We start from the raw sequence: 17798 nt of genomic DNA, 5'->3' as shown, positions 1-17798 counted from the left end.
GAAAGAAGGCAGATGCAAAAGATTACATATTATACTATGCCAAGTATAGTATATGGCCAGAAAAGACAAATGTATAGAGATGGAAAGATCTGTGGGTGCCTAGGGCTGGGGGCTAGCTGCAAAAAGTCATGAGGGGACTTTTTGGAGTAGTGAACAAATTCAAGATTGATTTATGGGGATAGCTGCATAACTCTATAAGGTAAATTATGCCTCATTAGAGCTGTTAAAAAATTCCTAGAAAAGAATCTATCAAGAAAGGTACAAGACCTTTAAGAAGATAACATTTTTATTGAAGAACATTAAATAAGACCTTAATAAAGAGAGAGAGAGAGCCCATGTTCCTGGATATAAGTATTTAATAGCATAAAAATATAAATATTTCCATTTATGTACATGATATATAAATTTCTAACCAGAAACCTTATTGTCTGTTTTTTAAAATAACACCCTAGAATGATTCTAAAGCTGCAAAAAAGAATAAGTGTATAACAAGTTACATTATCAAGACTGTTTTCTAAAATGGTATACCGTAAACTGTTTTCTAAAACGTGCTACCATCTCTTCAAGAATAAACCATTATACCAAAAATGTACATGTGGTTACACAGAAAACCTGCCAAACCTCATAAGCAATTTCACTATAAGAAGACATATGAGCCTGTCTGGCGTTCCTGTGTTACTACGTGTCTAACGGACAGTAAGGTTAGGGTGTAATCATGTGCACTTGGAAGTATATCTGTGAAATCTGTATAATTTCAACCTTTTTAAGACAGGAGGGGAGAATATTTTAATGCCTGATTATTAGTAGAACTGAGAAGAATGGATTTTTCAGTTGCTGATTTACAACATGATGTCGGGACAGGACTCGGGAGAGGGGGAAAGACGGCAGCGCACGCAGTCCTGCCCCGGCCGCGGCTGGAGAACAGGCACTAGGTCTACCCCGCGGGCTCCCATGCCCTGCTGCTTTTTCAGGGAGTTAGCTCCTCCGCCCGAGGCGAGGCGAGCTCAGCAAGAAGGGCGCAGACCTGCCCCAGGCCCGATTTAACTGCTGGTGGCCCAGAAGGAAGACAGGAGGGCGCAGTAGGAAGAGGACCGCTGTGCGTGGACCAAGGCGCCGAGGGAAGGGGGCCGCGCTGTGGGTGTTGTGGCATAAACGGGGCTGCTGCAGCCTGTGCGGGAACAGGCACAGCCCCGGCCTGGGGACGTGGCCACTGTTTCCGCCATGCCGGGCTGATTCTCAGCACCACAGCACGCAGCAGAGTTATTTGGGGAGCTTAAAAGGCTCAGATGCCCAGGCCCCAACATAGACTAAACTAAGAGTCTTAAAGGGGGGGTCTGGGCATGAGTATTTTTTTAAAAATTCAACCATTGATTTTGACGTGTGGCTTCTGGGAGGTCCAAGAGCAAAGTGTTATGTCAGCCACTGTATCAAGGACAGCAACAGCTCCTGGCAAGTTTTCCCTAGGCCAGAAACTGAAAAGGAAAGAGCTGAGAGAGGGGAGGGGAGGGGAGGGGAGGGGAGGGGAGGGGAGGGGAGGGGAGGGGAGGGGAGGGGAGGGGAGGGGAGGGGAGGGGAGGGGAGGGGAGGGGAGGGGAGGGGAGGGGAGGGGAGGGGAGGGGAGGGGAGGGGAGGGGAGGGGAGGGGAGGGGAGGGGAGGGGAGAAAGAAAATAAAGCAAAGCCTGCTTAATGGTGCACAGTAAATACTGCTGATCAGCATAACCCTGGGGATACTCAGAACCTCTCAGGCTGCAGATGGGCGTTCTGGGAGCTGCCTGAGGCACTTGTCCAGCGCCCCCCAGGGTAAAGTGAAGTGCATCTGCTGGAGAGACTGGGACCAGGACACCGTCATAGGTCATTTTTCCCTGTACAATTTCCTATCCCTTTCTTGCTGTAGCTGTAACTGAAGGATGTTATCTTACAACTTCAGTTTATTACTACAAAATATATTCAGAATTTGCCCTTTGAGTCCACAGGTCTGGTGTTTTCAAAGTGTATTTCTTATACACTTGGTAGTTTTAAAGTCCTGATAGTGTTAAAATCACTCAGCTGTATCTACATAATAAGAGAGGCAAGTGTGAGCAGCTCAGTACCAGCATTTTGCTGCACAGGAAAATGGGTAAAAGAATTAATTCATGATTCAAATATGCTTATTACAGTTGAATTCTTTCCTTGACTCATTCACATTTTTTTCTTAATTCTTCGAGGTTTTCTAAGGCGTAATATTCAAGTTTTGGTTAAAAAAAAAAAAAGTGTTCCTAATGGAAAAAAAGGAAGTGATTATTTTCCCTGTTCCCTTTCTGGTAAACTGACAGGAAGAGATTTTTTTCCTAACTAAAACAAAGAGAGATGCAACATGCCATTTATAGAAATGGTTTCCTAAGGCATAAAGGATTCTCTCTTCTCCAATTCTGAGAAACAGCAAGCTGAGTCTGTCATAGAAGCTCTACAAAGAGCAGATAAGCAACTGTACTTTCCCTGGCTTGCAGGAGGTCACCCAAAGAAGTTGGGCAGTACGTCCAAAGGAAGTTAAATCTGGACACGTGCGTAGGCCTCCTACATAAGTCACTCTGCTCTTGCAAAATATGTTTATATCAATGTTCACAGAGAGTAAAAATAAATTACTATCTGAATAAAAGATAAAATGAAGAGAAAGAAAGAGGAAACCACTAAGATTTTTTTAAAACCACAAAATCAAAATGAACAGATAGACCGAGGTCTTCAGGCAAAATAAGAATTCTTAAAAATGGCTAACACAGCCCAGTGCAGTCACAGTCACAGGACCAGAGTTCATTACAGGGACAATAGCAGAGCATTAGGTTCCTGAGTTGCAGGTCCCAGTCCGATGTCTCATGTCCATCTTTGAATAAGCATGCACTTTCAGCTTCATGCCAGAAACACGCATGTGGTAATGAGTTCTTACTCAGTTTGGGTAAAAGCAGGCTACTGACCAAATGCAAGCGCAAATAAATAGCATTTTACAGGAGCCTACTCTCCCCAGTGTAGCCAAAGCAATCTGGCTTGGCCAAGTAATTCTGAATTTCTCTGCTAAATCTACTGCACTGCAGTAGTCTGAGAGGATTCATGTAACAAGAGCATTAAGATGCATGAAACTAACTTTCACAGTTAACTTTCCAGGACACACATTAAGTTTGTAATTTGCAGTGACTTCCCAAATCACATTTTTAGATACATGCTAACCTTCTGCAATCCCCTCCCACACATAACTGGTTCCAAAATTGCTGATTGCGACATTGCCCTTGGAAAGTCCCTTCCTTCTCTCCTTTCCTATTGGATGTGAAAACTAAATACGTGCTCTTAATCTTTTCGTTTTATTTTTCAAGTCAATATTTCAGCAGTGGAGTTGGGGGGCAGGATGGGGTGGGAATAGGCTGAATTAATGGAACATTTTTACAAATGGGAAAAGGAAACAAAAATTTTACATGTATTTTTTAAATTGAGATATGTTTCACATACCATAAAAACAACCACTTTAAAGTTTACAATTCAGCGCTTTTTGGTATATTCACACAGTGTGAGACCATCCACATCTGTATGTTAACTGTGCCTTTCATAACTGCTTAACTGATATCTTTAGGACTGCAGGTAGTGTTTGCATGCCAGGTATAAAAAGTGAAAACTAGGAAAAGTCATCTCCATACTTACCCTTGTCCTCCTACATCAGTGATTCTCAAAGTGGGGGCCCAAGAGCACAGCATCAGCATCACCTAAGAACTTATTAGAGGGTGCAAATTTGTGGGCCCCATCTCAGACGTACTGAATCAGAAAGTAATGAGTGGGGTCCTACAATCTCTTTTAACAGACCCTCCCAGTGATTCTGATGTCCAGTAAAGTTTGAGAACCATTGCTCTAGATCAAGACAATGGTACTAGCTTCACATAACTATAGATTTGTATTAACATATTTTATTATTATTGATACATTTTATTCTTAATATATTTTATAACAGGTATCTATTATAAAATGAGTATATGTTTTTATAATAGAGTTTTGTGGGGCCTGTTCTTCAAATCAATCCATCAATTTTGTTCTGCCAAACAACCACATACTAAATTGCTATATTTAAAGGCAAACAAAAAAAGAGGAAATCAGGGAAACATAAAAAGAAAGGAAAAGCACAAGACCTCAAATAAAAACGAAAGGCAAAATAAATAAGCCTAGCTAAACTACACATTTGGTAAGATAACAAATGGCAAATGCAGATGAGAATCTCTGAGCTAGTCCTTCGGTTCATCTGCCCTATTTCTCTATTTTATCTCTCTAGCATTTACCTATTACAAAGCCAGGAAATCACAGAATTCCAAGCAGTAATTTGGAAGGAAGGAAGGAAGGAAGGAAGGAAGGAAGGAAGGAAGGAAGGAAGGAAGGAAGGAAGGAAGGAAGGGAGGGAGGGAGGGAGGGAGGGAGGGAGGGAGGGAGGGAGGGAGGGAGGGAGGGAGGGAGGGAGGGAGGGAGGGAGGGAGGGAGGGAGGGAGGGAGGAGTTCCAGAATTTTCCATAGGATTCTAAGCCCTAAACCCCAGAAGAGACACAGTGTAGTTGTCCAGGTTGTAGCCAGAACAAAAAACTGGAGCCCAAACACTGGAGCTTGTGGGGTCTCAGAACAGGATTTGAAACCAACTAATTCTCTTGAACATTTATTGATTAAGTCCAAACAGCTGATGATTTAAGGTCCATCTAGCTAAGGGTGAGACTAGAACCCAGGCCTCCTGACTTCCAGTCCAGAGCCCTTTTCTCTATCAGACTGCACCTCTTCCACACTGGCCAGGCATCCTTTGCCCTCTCGGTAAATTTAATGACTGAGATATTAGGAAAAGATAAACATTTTTTATTTAAAAAAAATTAAGAGTCTTCATTACCTACCACCCAAATACAACCATTGTTAACGTTAAAATTTTTTTCCCTTTTGCAAATATGCATGTGAAGACATACACACACACACATACACACATTTGTGCAACTTGCTCTCTGGCTGTTTTCTACTTAAATATTACATGTAAGTATTTTTCCAGTTCTTCAACTTTATTAAAAAATGGAAGTTTTAATAACAGAATGGGGTTGCTTCATTGAGATCTAGTATCTTTTATGTAACTAATCCCCTAAAGTTAGATATTTGAGTTGTTTCCAATATTCTACAATGATGCATAGAGCTTCAGTGGGTATCACTGTACACAAATCTTTGTGTACTTCTGTGACTATCTCTCTGTGATAAATTCCTAAAAATAGAAATACTAAGTCAAAGGTATGAATAAGTTTCAATACATGGCTGCCCAACTGACCTCTAACAGCACTACAAAGGGTGTACTATTACAATGAACTTATTCAAACTCAGTCTCATCATATTATTTTTCTATCTTTTTCAATTTACTTGGCAGAAATTAGTATCTTTCAAAGCACTAATGGTTTTTCATTAATCATCAAGTTTAAAAAGCATTTAAGAATTAAGCATACACTTAGTTTATGACCCAGCAATACTACTCTTAGGTATTTACCCAAGTAAAAGGGAACATATCTGCAAAGATTTTTGTAGGCCCAAAGTGGAAACACCCTAAATGTACATCAACTGATAAATGGATAAACAAATTGTGGTATATCCATACTATGGATTGCTATTTAGTAATAAAAACAAATGGATGAATCTCAAAAACATTATGCTATGTGAAAGAGGTCAACACAAAAGATTACATATTATAATATGTGTGATGCCATCTATGGGAAATTATAAAAAATTTTTAAAAAACCAGAAACCAGGTCAGTGGTTGTCTGTGGGAGGGAAACTACTGGAAAGGGGCATGAGAATACTTTTTAGGGTGATAAAACTATATCTTCTTGAAAGTGACTACATAACTAAATAATTATACAAATTCATCCATCTCTATAATTAAAATGAGTGAATTTTTGTGTGTGTAATTTACACCCCAATAAAGCTGGAAAAAATCAAAACAAAGCAATGATCATTTATGAAATTTGGGGGTAAAATTAACTTGTTTTCATTTTTGTGTATTTCCTTTACATTTTTGTCTGTATTCACAAACATTCTATGTCACTATGATTATAGAATATATATAAATTTATATTTTAGACATTTTTACACCAAATAATTTTACATCTTTATACACAGTCTTCATGACTGTAACTTAAAATAATTAAACATAATCGTCCAAAGCCCAGAACCATTTCCATACTGTTAACTGGTGAGTTACCAAGTCTTAAGGCAGATGATTCCTCCTCAATATTTGGTTGCCACCAAGTGGACAAACTGTGTAATGTTGCTGAGACTGCGTAGACTGCTTTATAAACTTTATAAATAAAAAAAACCTGTTGAAAATTTTTAATTTAAATTTACTGAATTTTAAAAATGAAAACATACAATTTTATAAATATACTAGACATTGATATTCATCTATCTCTTGAAGTAACTTCCCTCAAACCTGAATCTAAGGAAATCAGTTCAGGCAAAGAGCTCGCTGTTAAAATCAAGTTCTTTACAAAATAAAACCATGGGTATAAATAATAGTGTATTTAAGCCCCAAACCAAAAATAATTTAAAGACCTCCAAGTGTAAATAGCCTTTGTTGCTGGCCAACCAGGTGACTACTAACAAAACAATAAGCCCTCTCAGGAGGCACAATGAAATCAGTGATGAAAATGTACTGAAGATTGTCTGGAAGGCAGAGAAAGACAGCAGGAAACTCATTCCCTTTTGGGCAAAGACCTGCTGATTCTCTTTATGAGTCACCAGTACTTTTTCCCTACAAACTCTGATCTCTCCAGTTGAAACTTTTCCTATTACATTAAAACAGTAACTGGCTAGAGCCACAAAAAGAAGGATTATTTCAGAAAAGTGTTTTTTCTCTACTAGGGTTGATAAAAGAATGACTTTTTCAAAAGAATACCTTTAAATGACACTGAGCCATTGCCTGCCACCAAGTAGGGAGATGAACACCCTGCTGTGCCCGTAACCCAGCACTCTTTCCAATTATTTTTTCTGACACTCTAACCTTCTCCATCTTGCTGCCAACTTCCATAAATTAAAAAGGAACAGTTAAAAAAATAAAAGAAAAATTCTAGGAGTGCCACTCCAAAGAACTCTTACAGGAATGCCATGGCTCCATAAAGTGAGAAAACAATGAGAGAGAAACATACCTCACTGAAACAGAACCACACTTTATTGTAAATTATAGAGCTTGTCTCCTATTTGCTTAAATGTTTATTTGCTTGTTAGTCTTCATTTTAATCATATTTCTTAATAGACAATACATTCATTTGATAAAAATTCAAAAGGTACATAACAGTAAATAATAAAAAGCCTCCTTCCAATTGTGTCCCTGGCTGACCAGCCCCATTCCCAAGGACAATCACTAACCATTTCTTATGAATCCTTATGGAAGTACTTTATACACAAACAGTTACATATATACATTCTCCTCATATAGACATTCAATCCCACCACCTCTTCCTTATTATACAAATGGTGAACCACTATACACAATGATGTTTTTTTATTTAATACAATATATCATGGCATTTATACCATATAAATACATAGTTTCTTAATCATTTTAAAGCTGCGTCATATTGTATCACATGGATATACCATAAGATACTTAAGGAGTTTCCTGAGATAGATGTTTAGCTTGTTTCCAATTTGAGGCTATTTTTATTATCTTCTTACCTAAAACTCTCTGGGCAAATCTGATTGCTTCATCAAGCGGGTCTGAGTTGACAGTTTCATCTAGAATACCCAGCCTGAGTGCTTCGTCTGCCAAAACATGTCTTCCTAAAACAAAACAAAACAAGTCACAGAACAATGTGAGATTAAAGCAAAAGCATTACTCTCTCTAGTAGGGAGCATCTCTGTCCTGGATAGAAACATCTATTATTAAATAAAATAAACAAGCAGCATCACACTGACAGCTGTAGTAAAAAAGATCACTAAAGGGGTAACCAGAAAACATGGATTCAAGCTCCAGCTCTATCTTTCACTGTTTCTGTCACCATGAAGAAATGTGCAGGGCTACAATATCCTTGTGATAAATGGGAATAATTATGCTTATACTAGTAATTCTAAGTATTAAGTGAAAATAACATACTCTCTTTATATTCTATAGATATCTATAGAAGCACTTTATGAACTATAGATCTCCATATAAATATGAGATGATTGTTTTAAATTAGTAGTAGCAGTATCTCCTATCTTATGTACCAAGGGCTATCGCTGATTACAAAACAAACAAAAAAAGGCTGGGCCCGAAGATAAATATGGTTGGGTAGACAAGAAAAGCCTGTATTAAGCTGACATTATATAAGTTATAATAAAAATCACACAGGATAAATGGGGTGGACTTCCACCTTTTTTTCAGCTACCCAGCATCTTAACCACTCCCTTAGTTTGTGGGATCACTATTGTCTGAGCTTTGGAGCCCCACTCCTACTACAGAAGCTGCAAAGGAAACAGAGATGATGAGACATTTATTCCTTCAGACCAGAGGCAGCTAGGATGCATCCCACGACACCAAGGTTGGTGAATGGAGTGCTCTATTAAGGGCTTTTAGTCTGCAGTTAGTGACACTAAGCAACAGTAATAGCTTAAATCTCATTTCTCAGGTGGTGACATCTAGTGTCCAGTGGTGATGCCAGAAGTGCCTAGTGTCCAGTGGTGGCTCCGGCAGCCTCCACCATAGAACAGAAGGTCCAGCCAGGTACAGTCCTGAATCACATTTTAAGAACTGCTGATTTAGATGATCATTTTTAAGATGCAGACCATCTTAATATATGGCTGTTCCACACATTTAGCACTTATTTGTGGATGGAGTGATTTTTGTTATTTTGAAAGTAGCCCTTTGTCGCGTTTTGTTGTTATCCTTTGGGAGCCTGCGTGATTCTATTTCCTGGAAGTTTTAAATCATTACCAAAATACATCAGGCATTTATACCTTCTCATCAGTTTTTCCAGGAAAATGCTGTGCTTGCTAAAATACCATCTCTGGTTCTAGTTCCTAACTGAAGAATTTCTACTACTTTTTGCTTTGGTTATTACTTCTCACCTTTTTTGCTTCGTGCTTTGGGAGCTCTTATATTATTCATGGCAGAGGCCTCATTATATACCTCCTAGGCCTGCGACCTCCATTTATTTACATCTTATGTATCTTTTTGTTAAGTTCTTCTGAATTTTATAAATGTCTATTTCTCCTCCAACCTGCTGATTCCGTGTCTGTTCCATCCCATCTTCTTGTTGTTGTTGTTGCTTTGAAAAGAAATAATTGTAGCTAAATGTTTTTATTTTAAACAGGGTATTCCTATTCTAATAAACTATTTTCTTTTCTAATTTAGAATAATGTGAATTTTCTAAAATTTTTTCATCTGTTTAAGCAGACTCAATTTATGTTTCATTTTTCTTATGTCACAATATTTTTATAGGTTTGGGGTTTTAAACTTTAAGATTGTGGTTTGTTTTGCTTTGATCATGAAATGAAACTTGCTGATATTTATTGTTGCTGCCTGGGAGCCCTGGGTATAAAACTCACCTTCAACATCTTGGTCAAATATAGAGAAAACCCGCCTATACCTAAATCTGAAAGGCAGGCACTATAAAGTACCACTTCCCACGCCTCCCTGTGTATGCTGGATAATAAGAGGTATCTCATCAAGGCCTAGAGCCTGGGGGGCACTCCTGGCCTATGAATAATCATAAAGAACTCTTCAGGGCCGGGTAAAAGCTCTCAGAGAATACAGCAGAGGCTTCCTGTGCTGTTCAGTGCACAAGGAGGATGGGACCTAGAAAGTAAAAGCGGGAAGCACAGGGCACTGTAGTTCTGGTCACCTGATTGGACAGAGAACATCGGGGAATGAACTGCAATGTGTTCGAGCATGTCTTTTGTAGTCACTGCTAAAGACGCATTTTCAGGTGGCACTTCAAGGGAATTGTGGAGAAGCAATAGTTGGTGCTGTCATTCATCCACTTTCCAGAATTACCTCTCTTACGAGTTTCAGAAGATCAGAATACATTAGCTATTTACTTACAAATTAATCCAAATCTATTCATTTATTAATTTCATATAGGATCAGTTCCTGCAACGCTGGTGTTTTTTTCCCTATATCAGTAGGGAATCTTTAACTTTCCGTGACAGCTATTTTTAACATCCTTTGTTAGGAAAAAAAAAATTTTTCCCATACCACAAAGCAAGATTCTTAGTATCATCATCATTAACAGCTACTGTAACAGTCTCCTATTGCTGCTGTAACAAATTGCCACAAACACATAGTATCTTAAGACAACACACATTTGTAATCTTAGTTTAGGATATCAGAAGTCTAAAATAGATCAGCAGAACTGTGTTATTTCTGGAGGCTTTAAGAAAGAATCTTTTCTTTTCCAGCCTCTGGAGGCTGCCTACATTTCTTGGCTTGTTGCATCTTCCTCCATCTTCAAAGCTATGTATGTATCTTCTCTCCTCTCTGACCTCTTGCCTCCCTCTTCTAAGGACTCTTGTGATAAATTGGGCCCACTTGAAAAATCCAAAATACTCTCCCACTGAAGATCCTTAATTCAATAACATTAGTACATTTTGAATGTAAGGTAACATATTCACAGGTTCTGGGCATTGGGACATGGACACCTTTGGGGGTTCATTATTGTGCTCCCCACACTTACCATTTATAAAAATCTTATGTGACAGAAGCATGTCATGTAATTTCATTATTCCTTAGAATCACTTTGTTTTACTGATGAGAAAATGAAGGCTGAGAGTTCAGAAGACCTCTCTCCTAAACTCCAGGCCAGTCTATCCACCTGTTTACTTGACATCTCCACTTGGATGTCTAACAGGCTCTCAAACCTAACACATCCAAAGCTAAACACTGTGATTCCTCCCTAGCACCTGCTCTACCAGCAGAAATCCCCATCTCAGTCATGGCACCGTCCTTCCAACTTCTCAGGCATTACAACCACCCTTGACTCTCCTCTTTTTCTCACATCTGATCTGTCATGAAATCCTGTTGGTTCTATCATCAGAATACATCCAAAAGTTGACGTGTCTCACCATGTACATTGCTATTACTAAGATCCAAGCTCCCATCATCTCTCCCTTGGGTTATTATAGCAGCCTTCTAACCAGTCTTCCTATTTCTGCCCTTACCTCTAATCAATATATTTTCAACAGCCAGAGTGATCTTTTAAAAACGTAAGTGAGAGCATGTTACTCCCCTGCTCAAAACACTCCAATGGCTTTCCACCTCATTTAAAAGAAAAGCCCGAGTTCTTTCTGTAATCTTCATGATCCTATGTGATGTAACTTCATTCTCCCTTACTCTTCCCTACTACTTACTTCAATCCACCTACATTGATCTTCTTGCTTTTCTTTGAACCTTCCAAGCATGGCCCTGCCTCAAGGCTTTGCATTTGCTTTTTTGTCCATGTGAATATCTTCCTCCAGATATTAGCACAATAAGTTTCCTCTCCTTCTTCAGCTCTTTACTCAGATGCTATTTTGTAGGAAAGCCTTTCTTAGCTACCCTACCTAAATTATCACTCCCATCATTAACATTTTATATTCCCCATTTCTGCTTTATGTTTTCTCTTTAGTACTTATCCCTATCTAGCCTAGTATATATATTACCTATATAATAGGTGTGCATATGTCTGAGTATACAGTTGTGGTAGCTGGTCTCCAAAGTGACCCCAGGGTGCTGGCCTCTTGGTATTTAAGTCCCTTCCCATGTTGAATAGGGAAGAACAGTATAATTAATAGGATAGTTCAGAAACAATGGCATGGGACTCCAGACCTAGGACATAAAGGACATTAGAGCTTTCACCTTGCTCTCTCTTGGATAACTCTAGAGGAAGTCAGGGTCCATGTGGTAAAGACACTTACTCAACTCCATGGAGAGGTCCATGTGGAGAGGAAATGAAGCCTCCTGCCAACAATCAGCACCAACTAGCCATCCATGTGTCTGAGTCACGTTGGAAGCATATCCTTTAGCCCTAGTCAAGTGAGTTTTCAGATAACTATAGCCCCAGTTGATGTTTTGACTGCAACCTCATAAGGAATCCTGAGCTAGAACCCAACTAAATTGGTCCCAAATTCCTGACCCACAGAAACTAGGAAAGAAAAGTCACTGCTGATTAAGCCACAATTCACAATGAATGTAAGAGGCATCCTGATTTCAAAGATGTAGAGAAAACTGTGGTTTTGAATTGATGAAATATGACAATTTGATGACTGTCATTGTTGTTTCCTCCATATAATCTCCATGAAGGCAGGAATTTTTGTTGGTTTGGGTCACTGTGATAGGCCCAATGCCTAGAACAAGGTCTAGCATATGAGAAAAGACTGATAACAGTTGCTGGATGAATGAATAAAAATTAACTTGCACAAGGCATATTGTTTAAATGTGGTAGAAGTGGTATTCGAATTCAGGTCTTTGATTCTAAAACACATGCTCTTTTTATTGCCCCTTCTTCATGACATAGTCTTTTACCAAGATCCTCATCTTATTTTTACTCAATTCTTTTAACTAAGACAGATAAGAGAATAATAATATATAGCTGAAACATATAAAGTTATTACCATGTCTAGGACTGTTCTAAGCATGTTGTATGCATTAACTTATCTTCACCACACTGGGTAAGTAGATGACAGGTACTATTATTATCCACATTTATAAGAAAACTAAAGCACAAAAAGGTAAAGTGACTGACCCAAGGTCTCATAATTATTTATACCCATTTAGAGTAAACAGTTGTATATATTCATTCTTCTAACCTTATCTCAACTAAAAATATCTTTATGTGTCTTATGGTATTTGGTAAATTTAGGGTCTAAATGTTTTCCAGTGTTGCACTGTTCACATTCCCTGTTAAACAAGAACAACTTCTATTTGTAACTACTATCTTATTACTTGGGAAATGAAAAATTCAGTCCTTTCCATGCTAAAACTTGAAATCTTTCCTTGAAAATTCTGGTTTATATTACAGTTTGTAAATCAGATAGAAATATAATATACCCTACTATGTGAACACCAGTGTCTATGAGTAAACACTTGAACTATAATAAAACCCTTAATGTGATTAACACTTTGTATACACTTTCATTTAGAAGACACTCACATTTATTTGATCTTCATGGTAACATTTGAGAAGCTCTCAGGAAAAGGTACTCTTTCCATTTTACAGATGAGAACACTGACAGTTAAAGTATCCTTATAAGATCACATAGGTATGGAATGGTCAAGCCAGGATTTTTCTAAATCCTAGTCCAGTTCCTCACATCGATCTAGACAACTGCTAGCAGGGTTTTTACTGACCTGATGTAATTAAATCAAGTGCAGCAGGAACTCCAATGAGCCTGGGGAGAAGCTGGGATCCTCTCGCACCAGGAAGAAGTCCTAAATTGACTTCTGGGAAGCCAACTTGAGCCTATCAAAGTTTAAAGGCATTAAGGTCGTTAGAATGAGATAACATACAGAGCAAAGGTGAGCATTCCCCTGGATTTCCCAAACTCTCAAAAACACTGTTTCATAGAATTCAGCAAGAGATTCCACAAGGTGAATTATTGCATACCCTCTCATTTAACTTAATTAACAGCATAAAAGCAGCTGTGCTGTCCCTACGTCTCACATTGAAACACATCCTTAGCATCTTACACACTTTTTTTCCTGACTCTGTTATGATCTGTCTCAGTCAACAAAAACAATAGTCTCCAGAAACAGCTTTATGGAATCCTGAAAGATTCAATCAGCCAAGAAAGTAAAAAGATACCCACAGAATGGGAGAGAAAATTTTTATATTGAGAACATTGTATATCTAGAATATATAAAGAAGTTTTACAACTCAGTAATAAAAAGAAAAATAACCCAATTAAAAATGGGCAAAGGATCTGAATAGACATTCTCCAAAGAAGAGATACAAATGGTCAACAAACATTTGAAAAGAAGATCAATATCATAAGCCATCAGGGAAACACAAATCAAAGCCACAAGATACCACTTCACATCCCCTAGGATGGCTATGGTAAAAAAGACAGACAATAACGAGTGTGAGAGAGGATGTGGAGAATGCAAACCCTCATACATTGCTAGTGAGAATGGAAAATAGTGCAGCCACTTTGGAAAACAATTTGCCAGTTCCTCAAAGCTTAAACACAGAGGTACCATGTGACCCAGCAATTCTACTCCTGGGAATATACCCAAGAGATATAAAAACATGCTCACATAAAAACTTGTACACAAATTTTTATAGTGTCACTGCTCATTAAGGAACAACCCAAGTGTCCATCAACTTATCAACTGATGAATAAATAAACAAAAGGTGTCATATCCATACGAGGGAAGATGGAGGATTACTCCTAAGGGTATGAAGTTTCTTTTTATAGTAATGACATGCTCTAAAATAAACTGTGGTAATGGTTGCACAACTCTGTGGATATACTAATATGTCATTGCATTGTACACTTTAAATGAGTGAGTTATATAGTATATGAGTTATAGCTCAATAAATCTGTTATAGAAAAAGAAGAAGAAAGTCAGCAACCTCAATCCAGACAAGAGGATGGGCTTCAGTCCCTTACCATATGCCCCTCCTAGCCATTTAAAAGTGGACAAAACTCTGTTAGTCATTTTACAGGTGCAAAGATGGGAGAAGGGTGTTTAAATACAGGCTGCAATTTACCCAGATTGTGATGCTAATAGCTCCAAAATACCTGGAATATTTGAGCCTCTCTCACACAAGGGTTTCCTAATAGCCAGTCACCATTTTTTTCCACCACTGTTCATCCCCATTCCCTAATGTATATATTATTGCTCATAAATTAGATCTGCACTCAGTGTGCACAAGGTCATGGTAAGAGAAACAAAGAAAAAGGAGTACTTAGAATATGTCTTTATTTGAAAGCTTTTATAAAAATTAAAACAACATAGGTAAATGGTTAAATAAATTATAGTATATCTATATGATGGAAAATTTTATATAGCCATTTAAAATAATATTATGAAAAGAATATTCACAATAAGATTAACAGCAAATTTCTCATTAGAAACCATGGAGGCTAAAGGGCAATGGGATGACATATTCAAAGTACTGAAAGGAGAAAAAAAGCTATAAAACAAGAATTCTATATCCAGCAAAACCAGCCTTTGAAAATGAAGGCAAATTAAGACATTCCCAGATAAACAAAAACTGAATTTGTTGCTAACAGATCTACCCTACAAGAAATACTTCAGGCTGAAATGATAGGACACTAGACAGTAACTGAAATTCACAAGAAAGAATAAAGAACAATGGTAAAGGGTAACTGCCCAGGTAAGTATAAAAGACAGTATAGTATTAATATAATTTTTTGTTTATAATTCCTCTTTTTTCTTATCTGATTTAAAAGACCACTACATAAAGTGATAATTATAAATCTATGTTGATGGGCACACAATATATGATATAACTTGTAACACTAACAGCATAAAAGGGGTGGGTAACAGAACTATATGGAAGCAATTTTTTTGTATATTATTAAAATTAAGTTACCTCTACATGGGCAATCCTATAGTGACAGCCCAGGGCCAACTCTAGTCCACCTCCTAAAGCAATGCCTTGGATAGCTGCCACCAGGGGCTTCTTGCTTCTCTGCATTTCATCTACTAAATCTCCTAAAGTCAACCTAGAACTAAAGGGACCGCTGAAGCCACGGATATCAGCACCTAAGGACATAAAGACAAGGAAAAGAGAGTTGAGAAAGACGGGCTTTGTTACATAACAATTCTTAAGGCATCTCAGACCTCTTTGGACCCATGAAACACTTCATCCTTTGGGTGGAGACACAGTAAAAAAACAAAAATAGCCTAGAAAATGTAGATTGATATAAAAGAAAATCCTCAAATCTTTATTAGGAATCCTGTAATCTTCTAAAATCTCTCTTTCCATATGCAAGGCAGCAATTCTACCTTTAGAAAAATTTAAAAGCTCAGAGAAAGGGAATAGAGATTCTCCTATAATGACCATTATTCTCAGACTGAGTCATCCCCTTCCATTTTTTGAATGATACTGCTCACCAATCCTATTCACAGCAATTTCAAGTCATATCTTTGTTAGGGGCATGAGTTCTTACAATAGAAAAATCTCAGGGTAAAATGCATACATATTTGTGAGTTATATGTTAATCAACCAGCTTAGAATTACGTTTTTTTTTTATATATTTTTTGTGATTAATAACAGTAACAATATTTATTGCTTTTTCTAATTATAAAAATAACATATGCATTAGGGAAAATTTGAAAAATACACAAAATTATAAAGAACCTAAAGATTACCCAAAATATCAACACACAGAAATAACAATGTTAATATTTGGTGAATTCTTATTTTTTTCCCAATGCATATATACAAATAGCTTTGGGACTTTGAGCAAGTTATTAAACCTTTGTATCAATACTATAAATGACTGATGTGAGAATTAACCGAAAGTTGACTATAATATATATATTTAGCAATATTGAGAGCATTCTGTAAAATCATTTTTTATATTTTCCTTTTTCCCCCCCACATAACAGTATACATAGTGAATTCTTTCCCTATAACATTATGTAATCTTTGAAAACATTTAAGCTGGGTACAAGTTAAAAAGTTAAAGTAATTATTTCATGTTCAACCTATTTGTCTCTTTTTTCTATCTGCTCCTCATCTAACATCAATTCAGGGATCAAGCTTCTTTTCATTAACCTATCATATTTTACACTCTAGTCTATTCTTTTATTATTATTATTATTAATTTAGATTCCTTTGGTTCTAGAGAAACAAGGTGAATTTCAATCTGAATCTTAGGTCTATCATTCCTATAACTTTAAATTAAAGTTATTTTTCATGTAATAATAGCAATTAACATTTACTGAATAAATACATCAGTCATAGTGCTAAATTATCTCATGTAATTTTCTTAACACCTACATTAAGTAGTATAACAGTCCCCATTATACAGGTAAGGAAGTTAAGGCTTTGAGATGTTAAGTGACTGGTTCAGACATATGACTAGTAAATAGTAAAATGAGGATTTGAACTCAGGCAATTTGACCACACCACACATTCTTAAATGTTCCACTACTTTCTTCTACTTGCAGCACAAGGTTAGTATTATTATTACCCCAATTGTACAGAAATCAAGGCATGACAAGAGTACGGTGATTTCAGTTTTTAACTGTCTCTGGCATATAGAAATGCACTTAATTTTTTTGGATATTTATTTTAAACCCAGAAAAATTGCTAAATTCTCTTATTAATCCTAATAATTTTCTGATAGATTATCTTTAATTTTTCTATAATCACTATCATATCTTCTGGATAATGAAGTTTGTTTCTTCCTTTCCAATCCTTATACGTTCTATTTCTTTTTCTAGTCTTACCTGGCTTGCCAGGGCCTAGAAAACAATGTCAAATACAAATGGTGATAGCAGCCAGCTTTGTCTTGTTCCTTTCTCATAAGGAAAGATTTCAAGCTACCATTTTGTTTTAGGTTTGCTGTAGGTTTTAAAAAATGGTATTTTATCCCGGCTGGGCATGGCTCAGTGGTCCAGAGCACTGACCTAGGATCCAGGCGATCGAAGTTCAATTCCCGGTCAGGGCACATGCCCTAGTTGCGTATCGATTCCTGATTGGGGGCGTGCAGGAGGCAGCCGATCAATGACGACTCTCTTCATCATTGATGTTTCTATCTCTCTCTCTCCCTTCCTCTCTCTGAAATCAATAAAAGATATATTTTTAAAAAATTAATACAGGAAGTGTTCCTCCTTTTATTACTC

General features: G+C 37.3%; 1 protein-coding gene across 1 annotated transcript in view; it reads right to left on the bottom strand.

Annotated features, from left to right (window-relative positions):
* The window catches only part of EHHADH (enoyl-CoA hydratase and 3-hydroxyacyl CoA dehydrogenase), a 32757-nt gene that overhangs the window by 8396 nt on the left and 6563 nt on the right, over nucleotides 1–17798 (bottom strand). The window contains exons 3-5 of the mRNA XM_016200095.2: nucleotides 15535–15707; nucleotides 13323–13434; nucleotides 7694–7798 (exon numbers count right to left, since the gene is read on the bottom strand). Of these exons, the coding sequence (XP_016055581.2) occupies nucleotides 7694–7798; nucleotides 13323–13434; nucleotides 15535–15707 (390 nt within the window). The remainder of the gene's footprint in view (nucleotides 1–7693; nucleotides 7799–13322; nucleotides 13435–15534; nucleotides 15708–17798) is intronic.

Source organism: Miniopterus natalensis, chromosome 6, assembly GCF_054644295.1.
Source record: "Miniopterus natalensis isolate mMinNat1 chromosome 6, mMinNat1.hap1, whole genome shotgun sequence".
In the NCBI taxonomy this organism is placed as follows: Eukaryota; Metazoa; Chordata; class Mammalia; order Chiroptera; family Miniopteridae; genus Miniopterus; species Miniopterus natalensis.
The sequence above is the reverse complement of the archived record's forward strand: the minus strand, read 5'-3'. Positions and strand labels throughout refer to the sequence as shown.